General features: G+C 42.6%; 1 protein-coding gene across 5 annotated transcripts in view; it reads right to left on the reverse strand.

Moving 5' to 3' along the window:
* Nucleotides 1–4,975: 4,975 nt before the first annotated feature.
* LOC141164546 (carbohydrate sulfotransferase 1-like) overlaps nucleotides 4,976–14,246 on the reverse strand; it is an 87,839-nt gene continuing 78,568 nt past the window's right edge. For 4 of the 5 annotated variants that reach the window (XM_073649924.1, XM_073649923.1, XM_073649922.1 and 1 more), the window contains one exon: nucleotides 4,976–7,581. In XM_073649924.1, coding sequence (XP_073506025.1) covers nucleotides 6,503–7,581 — 1,079 coding nt within the window. In that variant the 3' untranslated portion in view covers nucleotides 4,976–6,502. The remainder of the gene's footprint in view (nucleotides 7,582–14,246) is intronic. The other variant, XM_073649921.1, reaches the window with a different exon arrangement.

Raw genomic sequence — 14,246 nt, forward strand, 5'->3', positions numbered from 1 at the left:
AAAGCGTTAGATAGAGGAAATCCAGCATCTGCGAAAATCTGGTAAGAAAACTTCACATGTATTGGAAAAGCCTTAAAATCAGGCTGTATATAATATCTTGGCAGAGGCATGAAAAGACACCGGGTCTACGCATTTCAAGCCAAAGCATGGCAGAGGCATGAAAAGACACCCCGGGTCTACGCGTTTCAGGCCAAAGCTGTTAAACGTCAGATTCAAAATGCGTAGACCCGGTGTCTTTTCATGCCTCTGCCATGCTTTGGCTTGAAACGCGTAGACCCGGTGTCTTTTCATGCCTCCGCTTTTTTTTTTATATATACTCCCTGCTTTTAAACCTTTTCCAATAAATGTGAAGGTTTATTTTACCTGATTTTCACGGATACTGGATTCCCCCATCTGTCCCTTCTACTAATCAATTTACCCAGTAACTGGAGCCTTCTGCGCACCACGTCCATGATGGAGTCCCTCCTGCATCGGTGAGCTTTGATGCTTGAACTTCTTCTTCTCCTTTCCATATCATGGGGAGAGCATCATAATTCCGCTCAAGAGGTGTCTGACAACAGCTTTCTCCTCTCTTGCCATTGAAAACAAGGCTTGGCCTGTGTATGGGAATGTTAGAAGTAAAGTACCAGAGAATTACACTTTTTCTGTGTGCTGTTTTTTGGGAGATGCTTCTTTGAATTAAAGCCGATGTCTTTAAAAAGCTCTGTTGCTGTTTCTAGCAGACCATTTGCTTATTATTCAAAACAGTTCTCCTGTTTCTCGAATTTGTGCTGATGCTGCTGTGATCACAGGACTTTATTAATCGACGTGTGGTGTTTACATAACACCAACATTTACATTCTATTCCACTGACTCGTGATAAGATTTTAGCATCTTAAAAACCTACTTTATGAGATGTATTTAATACAAAAAATGTTGCAAGTGGGCTAAAGAAGTGTGAAACATCTGCCGACCTTCACACATTCTCGGAAGTCCTTCTTCAGGTCTTTTCCAGCTTTGTGCGGATCTTTTCATTAACTCCTGTGGTTTTTAAGCTTGGGACATACCTTCAGGCAGTTCTGTACATTATAATTTTTCTGGTTCTGCGTGTTTTGCATGGAACGCAGTCTCTGGGATCATTTCATGGCGATCAGAAGAGCTCAATGTGGAAATACACGTTGGCTTATGTAAGGGTGCTTTAACATTGCATTCCAGCACCATTATAGTCTATGGCCCTGTTGACGCATATGTCGGAATCCCGTTTTATGGGGGTTTCGGACGTAAAGTCAATGAAAAGGTTTTTCCAGCTAAAGGGCTACGACCAAACACTATACAATGTATACTACATACAAGTATGTAGCATTTTTGTGGTAAGTGTTTTAAAGTTTGTTACAATATGACTAGCAAATGATTTGTAGAGCTGTTGTTGCTACTTGGAACCCATAAGTAAGCTGCTGTTGACTGATCTGGTATGTATGTCTCATGCATGCCTACTAGTTTGCAAAAAATAAAATATATATAATTTATTTTATGGTGTGCAAATAGGAAGATAATGGGGTCTCTAGTGCCACCTGTTATGAGTAGCAATCCTAGAAGTCCATTTTGACCCTTTAAGGAGGACATGTCACCAGATCACATCTGGCCAGTTTTTATTCTTATTTTATTCCCGCTCATCCCCCGGAGTATTCCGTTTTTGTGTTTTTGTTTTTTTCAAATCCGCCCTACGGTTCCAGAGATTTGGACCTTTTTATATTTAGTTCTCATTTTTATGCTCTTTAGTAAAGAGGGCGTGGCTCAGAATAATACAGTGCAGTCTAAAGCCACGCCCCCTCCCAGAGAATTCCGCCAGCCACGCCCCCTCCCAGAGAATTCCGCCAGCCACGCCCCCTCCCAGAGAATTCCGCCAGCCACGCCCCCTCCCAGAGAATTCCGCCAGCTGCGCCCCCTTGTGAAGACCATAAAAATTAGTACTAAATACAGGCCCCTATCTCTGTAACCATATGGCAAATTGTGAAAAAACAAACAGCGTATTATTCAGGGGAGCAGAGGGAATAAAATAAGTGCAAAAACTGGACACTTTTAACATGGTGACAAGTGCCCTTTAAGAGCCAAGCTAGAATAATCTCCAAAAGGAAAAGACCTCCACTTGCAGACAGCTGTTTGGTGGGTTCTTGACCTCATCAGTTCAGATGTCACTGGGACCTGGAGTGAGGTGGCGTTCCTCCATATTTAGGGATATTAGGAAGCCTGCTATGGCTTCATAGATTTCTTTTGGGTGCTACTTTATGGAGCTGTAATAGCTGTGCCCTTATTTTAATACGGAGTTTCACTATGGCACTTTATCTTAAAAAAAACAACAACTGATTTGTATATGGTATCTATTGACTTGAATAGGAACCGCAAACAGATGCCCCCTAGTGGTGGCAACAGGGAGCCATGACTTTTACAAAGGTGTTTATTGGAGAACAAGATGGCTGTTGTCTACTAAACCAGAACAACATATGCTTATCCCCAAAGTACATTGGGTAAAACCTCTAAATCAACTTGGGCTGCTGAATTAGATATGGATACCTTGGGGGACTTTTCATACATCCTTTTTTGGATCTCCTCTGTGCTGATTTTAGGACCACATCAAAGTTTAGGTCAATTTTGATGTCATAAATCTTCACAAAGCTCAGAGTAGTTTAGAAAAAGATGTGTGTTAAACTCCCTGTCAAAACCGGCTCACTGCTAGATTCTCTGGTAACTCCTCAATCTGAGCCGGTTTTGGCAGGGAGTTTGTAACTTATCTGTCTTTTTCTGAACTCCTCTGTGCTAATTTTAGGACTTTATCAGTTTTTAGCTCAATTTTGATGTCCTAAAATCAGCACAAAAAAGTTTAGAAAGAGTTGACAAGTTTCAAACTCTCCACCAAAACTAGATCATTGATCGATTCTCAAGTTACCTGCTGAACTCCTTTTTGTGCCGATTTTATGAGCACATCAAAACTGAGCTAAACGTTGATGTGGCAGAGAATAGCTCTGAAAAAGACAGAAGACTTACAGACCGCCCATCAGGAGAAGGTCTCTGTCCCGTGTGTCGTCTCTGTCCCGTGTGTCGTCTCTGTCCCGTGTGTCGTCTCTGTCCAACCAAAGTCCACCTCATTCTACTTAATGTCCTCATCCTTAAAATTTCGAAGATGGAAGTCCATCACCACACGGTCAAGCAGCAGACATTGGGGACAACAAAGCTACAGACCGGAAGAGGGCGAAAGCGACTCTCCACTGACCAGGATGACCATCATCTTATTCGATGACATCAAGTGACCTACAAAAGGAATGGCAGCTAGGGTGAAGTGCACGGCAAGAACAGTTGGTAACAGGCTCCTAGAGGCCTCAAGTCATGTAAAGCTAGAAAAAAGCCTTTCATCAATGAGAAGCAAAGGAGAGCCAGGCTGAAGTTTACCAAAGACCATAAGGATTGGACCATAGAGGACTGGAGTAAGGTAATCTTCTCTGATGAGTCTAATTTTCAGCTTTGCCCAACACCTGGTCGTCTAATGGTTAGACGGAGACCTGGAGAGGCATACAAGCCACAGTGTCTTGCACCCACTGTGAAATTTGGTGAAGGATCGGTGATGATCTGGGGATGCTTCAGCAGGGCTGGAATTGGGCAGGTTAATCTTTATGAAGGACGTATGAATCAAGCCGTATACAAGGTTATCCTTGAAAAACAATTGCTTCCTTCTGCTCAGGCAATGTTCCCCAACTCTGAGGACTAGTTTTTCCAGCAGGACAATGCCCCATGCCACACAGCTAGGTCAATCAATGTGTGGATGAAGGAGCACCACATCAAGACCCTGTCATGGCCAGCCCAATCTCCAGACCTGAACCCCATTGAAAACCTCTGAAATGTAATCAAGAGGAAGATGGATAGTCACAAGCCATCAAACAAAGAACTACTGCATAAGGTCACCCAAAAGCAGTGTGAAAGTCTGGTGGAAAGCAGCCAAGACGCATGAAAGCTGTGATCAACAATCATGGTTATTCCACCAAATATTGATTTCTGAACTCTCCCTGAGATAAAACATGAGTGTTGTTGTTTCTAAATGAATAAGAACTTGTTTTCTTTGCATTATTTGAGGTCTGAAAGCACTGTTTTTTTTTTATTATTTTGCCGATTTCTCATTTGCTGCAAATAAATACATTTTTAGCTTTGAATTTCGGAGACATGTCAGTAGTTTATAGAATAAAACAACAATGTACATTTTACTCAAAAATATCCCTATAAAGAGAAAAATCAGAGAAAATGAAAATTTTGCAGTGGTCACTTATTTTTTTCCAGATACATACATATATATATGTATATGTATATATGTATATGTAGTTTCTCATTATACAAACTTAATGAACTTTAGAACAAGCAAAACCAGACAGACGAGGAATTATAGGTATGATTCATAAAGTTGGAGGACTCGAGATCTAAGGTGGACCTTTAATTTAAAGGCTGTATACAGATTATATTCTAGATCGTGCTCATCGATCCCATCTGTCATCCAATGCTGCTTCTCACTCACACACTAGGGTCTACTTCATAGCAGGCAAAGATTAGATCTGCAGACTGATTGCACATATTGATCCCGAGCAGTAGAATTAGATGGATCTCGCCTAGGTTCATGTGAATTAAAGGGTATTTTCTCCCATCTTCAGAAATGGTATAGTCGGATAGTGCTTGTAAATACAAGCAATTTTGCAATTTACTGCTCATTAAAATTTTAAGCCGTTCTTGAAATATTAACTTTTTTCCTTTTTGTTTACAGTTTGTTGCCTTGGAGACCGACCACCGCTGCTAGACAACAGAACATGCAAATTGTTTACAACTTTTCTATTAAGCACATAAGCGCTGTTTCGAAGCTGACCGGGATCGCTGAAGTGTACCGTTGCCAGGCCAGCTTCAGCCAGTGCTTTCAAGCAGGACAGCAGCGGTGGTCGGTCTCCTAGGCAATGGTTTGTAAACAAAAGACAAATGTTAATATCTCAAGAACGGCTGAAAATTTTAATAAACAGTAAATGGCAAAAGTGCCTATTTTTACAAGCACTATCCAACAATACACATCCGGGAAATGGGGGTGAAACCCCTTTAAATTAAGTTTCTAGTTGGGATAAAGCCACATAATAACATCCTGAGATGTGGCCTGGTACTTTAAATACTAAAGCAAGGATACTATACTCTTGGTACATTTTTTGGAGCCAAAGTCATACTTGCCAACTTTCTTGATTTTTTTTCTCTGGACTATTTTGTAACCTTTGCCAAAAAGACGCATGTGGGTATTTTGGAGTATTTCCTACCTGGCTTTAAGTTAGAAGTGAATTCAGAAGTAAAAGGAAGGTTCTGAGATTCCTGATGGATCCATTTTTAGCGCCAAAACTTTAAGGTAAAGATCTAGAAAAAAAATTCTTGTTTTTCTAGAAACAGCGCCACACTTGTCCATAGGCTCGGTCTGGTACTGCAGTTCATTTACATTGCCTTTAATGAGGCTAAGCTGTAATACCAAATATGGTCCATGGGCAACAGTGGCGCTGTTTTGGTTGAAGAGCCAGCAAACATATTTTCTAGATTAATTAACCTGCGGAACCCAGGACATGAATGATCTGACCTAGATGTCCGAATTAAAAGGACATTCTTGCTATTTGCAGGGTTGCGCTATTTTGAAGGGCAATAATAGAATTTGCATGTTATTCTAATCCTGTTTTAAGTGATAGTAAGGGATTAAAGGGGATGGCCATTATGTGAAAAATATGGCTTTTTTTTTTTTTTTCTTGAAACAGCGCCACACCTGTTAACTGGTTATGTCTGGAATTGCAATAAATGGAGCAGAGCTACAATGCCAAACTCATCCTGTAGATGTGTGGTGCTGTTATGCAAGAAAAAGGCCAAGTTGCCTTATTCTGCACAACCCCATTAAAAGAATAAATACTCCTCATCTGTGCCACATGATCTACTTCCTCCAATCCGGCTCAAGCAAGTTTCCCTAGAAAGAGCGCCACCCTTTTCCATAGGCTAGGCTTGGTATTGCAGCTGCACTTTAGTCAAGTGAATGCAATACCAGACACAATCTTTGGACAAGGGTGGCGCCGTTTGCAGAGGAAATAAAAACTTTTTTTTTATTTCCCCCTAATTTTATACCACCCTTCAAGAAAATAGTCTAAGGAATAAATTTTATGATTAATTCATTTGTAAGATCAGCTTTGGGTTCACATACTTTTACATCCATTATATAGAAAATACATTTACTCTGAAATGGGAAATATATATATATTTTTTAGTAAAATTTTATTTATTTATTTTTCTTACAAAAGATTTTTTTTTTTACTTTAAAGGAGGAGAACATGATCTGGTAATTAATTTTCTGTACCCGCCGAGGTCGTCTTCATCTTCATCTAACGTCTTGTCCCTCGCAGTCACCGTTGAGACTTGTGATATTCCTTTAATCTCTGTTGGTTTGATCTGGTAGCTTACACCACAAATTTTGCTCTATTTTTTGTTAGATAAATGGCAAAAACACCCTTGGTTCTACAAGGCTTCGAGAAAGGTTCTTCAGCTGTTGGATGGAGTCCACCAGTTGAAAACCAAGTCGGGACAAGGTGGTGTTGCATATATTTTGCACAGTTTGGACTATACTAAAATGTAAGTATAGCCTCCATTTCTCCACAGTCTCGGATGAATTCCGGATGGTTGCATATTTGCTAGAATTAGGGGCAACCGTTGCATTGGTGTTCTCCTCAATCCATGACGAGAGACCTTCCTTCCACGGAAGACCCAAAAAGTTGTAAATTTCATGGGCCTTCTTGAGAGGTTCCCTAGCTAGATCTTCATACCGTACCAGCATATACTTCCCTTTCAGCCAAAAAGGTCTACTGAAAGCTGTCTCGAGGGACTTACTGTAATCCGTACACATGTTCATGATCAATGTCAGGTCCATGTTGCGAGGTTTTCGACCTGACGAGTTCCAGATTTGGTATGATCTATACTGGCCTACAAAAGTGTTGATTCTGGAGGCCAGAACTGCTCGGGGGTCCCTGACTAGGTGAACCACTTTAAGATTCAGTCTCGGATCATCCACCAGAGTTCTCATATGGTTGAGGTCAGGAATTCTGATGATTTTTATCGCCATGGTTTTGTAGGATCGACAAGATGTGGAGACCAAAGTCAAGTTAATCTTTCGGCATTCCTTCAAACATTGACTTTCTTGGACTTGGTTGCATACGGGAGGAGAACATAAGGCTTTACTTGATCCTCGTCTGAAAAACGAAGATGTGATATGGTCTTTAGGTGGGGGCTTGATGTAATTTTCCAGGAGATAGAAGTCACAGTCGTAAAGGTTATGCAGCAGATCTCTATAGGCCCCAAGAAGAGACCTCCTGTCTAAGGTAGGAAGGCCATTGGTGTTGGTAAACATGTCCTGTACATGGAATAGGGGCTCATATAGATAAAAAACGTCAGAGTTTTGGTTGAAAATTTGCCCAAGAAATGAAGACCCGCTTCTGCCAGTGGTGAATATTAGGATGTGCTTTCTTCCCGGGTGTCCGTTGACGTCTTCACATAAGGCTCTTGTTACATTATCTAGAAGACAAAGCGTAATACATAGAAGTCATGGTTTCTAGTTTCATTGTAAAAAAAAAAAAAAAAAAAAGGGGTCTCCAATTTGGAATACTCTACTTGTCACAAGATGACCACAATATGTAACTCAACTGGGATTCCCAGTGATCACTTGGGGAAAAATCTGCCTGTAAGTGCTCAGTTTCCCTGTAGCACCTCCACAGGAGAAGTTAAGTATTACACTGTGGTAATTCAAATCAATGAGTTGTCTGAGTAATGTGGGACAGGATGTGTTCTCCAGAGAGAGACACTTGTAGTAATCACCACCGACCAACAGCTGTCTAATGCTGAAAATACCACTGACAACCATGTGTCTAAAGTGGAATATACCATCAACCGCCAGATGTCTAATGCTGAATAGACCACGGACCACCAGGTGTTTTATACTGAATATACCACCAACCACCATGTGTCTAACGGTGAATATACCACCGACCAACATGTGTCTAATGCTGAATATGCCACCGACTGCCAGGTGTCTGATGCTGAATATACCACCGACCACCAGGTGTCTAATGCTGAATATACCACTGACAACCATGTGTCTAATGCGGAATATGACACCAACTGCCAGGTGTCTAATGCCGAATATACCACCGACCACCAGGTGTTTTATACTGAATATACCACCTACCACCATGTGTCTAACGCTGAATATAGCACCAACCGCCAGATGTCTAATGCTGAATATACCACCGACCACCAGGTGTCTAATGCTGAATGTACCACTGACAACCATGTGTCTAATGCGGAATATACCACCAACCGCCAGGTGTCTAATGCTGAATATACCACCGACCACCAGGTGTTTTATACTGAATATACCACCAACCACCATGTGTCTAACGCTGAATATACCACCGACCAACATGTGTCTAACGCTGAATATACCACCAACCGCCAGGTGCCTAATGCTGAATATACCACCGACCAACATGTGTCTAATGCTGAATATACCACCGACCAACATGTGTCTAACGCTGAATATACCACCAACCGCCAGGTGCCTAATGCTGAATATACCACCAACCACCATGTGTCTAACGCTGAATATACCACCGACCAACATGTGTCTAACGCTGAATATACCACCAACCGCCAGGTGCCTAATGCTGAATATACCACCGACCAACATGTGTCTAACGCTGAATATACCACCAACCGCCAGGTGCCTAATGCTGAATATACCACCGACCAACATGTGTCTAATGCTGAATATACCACCGACCAACATGTGTCTAATACTGAATATACCACCGACCAACATGTGTCTAATGCTGAATATACCACAGACTGCCAGGTGTCTGATGCTGAATATACCACCGACCAACATGTGTCTAATGCTGAATATACCGACCACCAGGTGTTTTATACTGAATATACTACCGACCACCAGGTGTCTAACGCTGAATATACCACCTACCACCATGTGTCTAACGCTGAATATACCACCGACCAACATGTGTCTAACGCTGAATATACCACCAACCAACATGTGTCTAGCGCTGAATATACCACCGACCACCATGTGTCTAACGCTGAATATACCACCTACAACCATGTGTCTAACGCTGAATATACCACCTACCACCATGTGTCTAACGCTGAATATACCACCGACCAACATGTGTCTAACGCTGAATATACCACCGACCAACATGTGTCTAATGCTGAATATATCACCGACTACCAGGTGTCTAATACTGAATATACCACCGACCAACATGTGTCTAAAGCTGAATATACCACCGACGGCCAGGTGTCTAATGCTGAATATACCACCGACCACTAGGTGTCTAACGCTGAATATACCACCGACCACCATGTGTCTAATGCTGAATATACAACCGACCATCATTTGTCTAACGCTGAATATACCACCAACCGCCAGGTGTCTAATGCTGAATATATCACCGACTACCAGGTGTCTAATACTGAATATACCACCAACCACCATGTGTCTAACGCTGAATATACCACTTATCAACATGTGTCTAGCACTGAATATACCACCGACCAACATGTGTCTAATGCTGAATATACCACCGACTGCCAGGTGTCTGATGCTGAATATACCACCGACCAACATGTGTCTAATGCTGAATATACCACCGACTGCCAGGTGTCTGAAGCTGAATATACCACCGACTAACATGTGTCTAATGCTGAATATACCACCGACCACCAGGTGTCTAATGCTGAATACACCACTGACAACCATCTGTTTAATGCGGAATATACCACCAACCGCCAGGTGTCTAATGCTGAATATACCACCGATCACCAGGTGTTTTATACTGAATATACCACCAACCACCATGTGTCTAACGCTGATTATACCACCGACCACCAGGTGTCTAATGCTGAATATACCACCGACCACCAGGTGTCTAATGCTGAATGTACAACCGACCAACAGGTGTCTAACGCTGAATATACCACCGACCAACATGTGTCTAACGCTGAATATACCACCGACGAACATGTGTCTAACTCTGAATATACCACCGACCAACATGTGTCTAACTCTGAATATACCACCGACCAACATGTGTCTAATGCTGAATATATCACCGACTACCAGGTGTCTAATACTGAATATACCACCGACCAACATGTGTGTAACGCTGAATATACCACCGACCGCCAGGTGTCTAATGCTGAATATACCACCGACCACTAGGTGTCTAACGCTGAATATACCACCGACCACCATGTGTCCAATGCTGAATATACCACCGACCAACATGTGTCTAACGCTGAATATACCACCAACCACCATGTGTCTAACGCTGAATATACCACCAACCACCATGTGTCTAACGCTGAATATACCACTGACCAACATGTGTCTAACGCTGAATATACCACCGACCAACATGTGTCTAATGCTGAATATATCACCGACTACTAGGTGTCTAATACTGAATATACCACCGACCAACATGTGTCTAATGCTGAATATACCACCGACCAACATGTGTCTAATACTGAATATACCACCGACCAACATGTGTCTAATGCTGAATATACCACAGACTGCCAGGTGTCTGATGCTGAATATACCACCGACCAACATGTGTCTAATGCTGAATATACCGACCACCAGGTGTTTTATACTGAATATACTACCGACCACCAGGTGTCTAACGCTGAATATACCACCTACCACCATGTGTCTAACGCTGAATATACCACCGACCAACATGTGTCTAACGCTGAATATACCACCAACCAACATGTGTCTAGCGCTGAATATACCACCGACCACCATGTGTCTAACGCTGAATATACCACCTACAACCATGTGTCTAACGCTGAATATACCACCTACCACCATGTGTCTAACGCTGAATATACCACCGACCAACATGTGTCTAACGCTGAATATACCACCGACCAACATGTGTCTAATGCTGAATATATCACCGACTACCAGGTGTCTAATACTGAATATACCACCGACCAACATGTGTCTAAAGCTGAATATACCACCGACGGCCAGGTGTCTAATGCTGAATATACCACCGACCACTAGGTGTCTAACGCTGAATATACCACCGACCACCATGTGTCTAATGCTGAATATACAACCGACCATCATTTGTCTAACGCTGAATATACCACCAACCGCCAGGTGTCTAATGCTGAATATATCACCGACTACCAGGTGTCTAATACTGAATATACCACCAACCACCATGTGTCTAACGCTGAATATACCACTTATCAACATGTGTCTAGCACTGAATATACCACCGACCAACATGTGTCTAATGCTGAATATACCACCGACTGCCAGGTGTCTGATGCTGAATATACCACCGACCAACATGTGTCTAATGCTGAATATACCACCGACTGCCAGGTGTCTGAAGCTGAATATACCACCGACTAACATGTGTCTAATGCTGAATATACCACCGACCACCAGGTGTCTAATGCTGAATACACCACTGACAACCATCTGTTTAATGCGGAATATACCACCAACCGCCAGGTGTCTAATGCTGAATATACCACCGATCACCAGGTGTTTTATACTGAATATACCACCAACCACCATGTGTCTAACGCTGATTATACCACCGACCACCAGGTGTCTAATGCTGAATATACCACCGACCACCAGGTGTCTAATGCTGAATGTACAACCGACCAACAGGTGTCTAACGCTGAATATACCACCGACCAACATGTGTCTAACGCTGAATATACCACCGACGAACATGTGTCTAACTCTGAATATACCACCGACCAACATGTGTCTAACTCTGAATATACCACCGACCAACATGTGTCTAATGCTGAATATATCACCGACTACCAGGTGTCTAATACTGAATATACCACCGACCAACATGTGTGTAACGCTGAATATACCACCGACCGCCAGGTGTCTAATGCTGAATATACCACCGACCACTAGGTGTCTAACGCTGAATATACCACCGACCACCATGTGTCCAATGCTGAATATACCACCGACCAACATGTGTCTAACGCTGAATATACCACCAACCACCATGTGTCTAACGCTGAATATACCACCAACCACCATGTGTCTAACGCTGAATATACCACTGACCAACATGTGTCTAACGCTGAATATACCACCGACCAACATGTGTCTAATGCTGAATATATCACCGACTACTAGGTGTCTAATACTGAATATACCACCGACCAACATGTGTCTAATGCTGAATATACCACCGACCAACATGTGTCTAATACTGAATATACCACCGACCAACATGTGTCTAATGCTGAATATACCACAGACTGCCAGGTGTCTGATGCTGAATATACCACCGACCAACATGTGTCTAATGCTGAATATACCGACCACCAGGTGTTTTATACTGAATATACTACCGACCACCAGGTGTCTAACGCTGAATATACCACCTACCACCATGTGTCTAACGCTGAATATACCACCGACCAACATGTGTCTAACGCTGAATATACCACCAACCAACATGTGTCTAGCGCTGAATATACCACCGACCACCATGTGTCTAACGCTGAATATACCACCTACAACCATGTGTCTAACGCTGAATATACCACCTACCACCATGTGTCTAACGCTGAATATACCACCGACCAACATGTGTCTAACGCTGAATATACCACCGACCAACATGTGTCTAATGCTGAATATATCACCGACTACCAGGTGTCTAATACTGAATATACCACCGACCAACATGTGTCTAAAGCTGAATATACCACCGACGGCCAGGTGTCTAATGCTGAATATACCACCGACCACTAGGTGTCTAACGCTGAATATACCACCGACCACCATGTGTCTAATGCTGAATATACAACCGACCATCATTTGTCTAACGCTGAATATACCACCAACCGCCAGGTGTCTAATGCTGAATATATCACCGACTACCAGGTGTCTAATACTGAATATACCACCAACCACCATGTGTCTAACGCTGAATATACCACTTATCAACATGTGTCTAGCACTGAATATACCACCGACCAACATGTGTCTAATGCTGAATATACCACCGACTGCCAGGTGTCTGATGCTGAATATACCACCGACCAACATGTGTCTAATGCTGAATATACCACCGACTGCCAGGTGTCTGAAGCTGAATATACCACCGACTAACATGTGTCTAATGCTGAATATACCACCGACCACCAGGTGTCTAATGCTGAATACACCACTGACAACCATCTGTTTAATGCGGAATATACCACCAACCGCCAGGTGTCTAATGCTGAATATACCACCGATCACCAGGTGTTTTATACTGAATATACCACCAACCACCATGTGTCTAACGCTGATTATACCACCGACCACCAGGTGTCTAATGCTGAATATACCACCGACCACCAGGTGTCTAATGCTGAATGTACAACCGACCAACAGGTGTCTAACGCTGAATATACCACCGACCAACATGTGTCTAACGCTGAATATACCACCGACGAACATGTGTCTAACTCTGAATATACCACCGACCAACATGTGTCTAACTCTGAATATACCACCGACCAACATGTGTCTAATGCTGAATATATCACCGACTACCAGGTGTCTAATACTGAATATACCACCGACCAACATGTGTGTAACGCTGAATATACCACCGACCGCCAGGTGTCTAATGCTGAATATACCACCGACCACTAGGTGTCTAACGCTGAATATACCACCGACCACCATGTGTCCAATGCTGAATATACCACCGACCAACATGTGTCTAACGCTGAATATACCACCAACCACCATGTGTCTAACGCTGAATATACCACCAACCACCATGTGTCTAACGCTGAATATACCACTGACCAACATGTGTCTAACGCTGAATATACCACCGACCAACATGTGTCTAATGCTGAATATATCACCGACTACTAGGTGTCTAATACTGAATATACCACCGACCAACATGTGTCTAATGCTGAATATACCACCAACCACCATGTGTCTAATGCTGAATATACCACCGACTGCCAGGTGTCTGATGCTGAATATACCACCGACCAACATGTGTCTAATGCTGAATATACCACCGACTGCCAGGTGTCTGAAGCTGAATATACCACCGACCAACATGTGTCTAATGCTGAATATACCACCG

This window comes from Phyllobates terribilis, unplaced genomic scaffold (assembly GCF_046119375.1).
Source record: "Phyllobates terribilis strain yellow unplaced genomic scaffold, ASM4611937v1 Scaffold_10__3_contigs__length_209671492, whole genome shotgun sequence".
In the NCBI taxonomy this organism is placed as follows: domain Eukaryota; kingdom Metazoa; phylum Chordata; class Amphibia; order Anura; family Dendrobatidae; genus Phyllobates; species Phyllobates terribilis.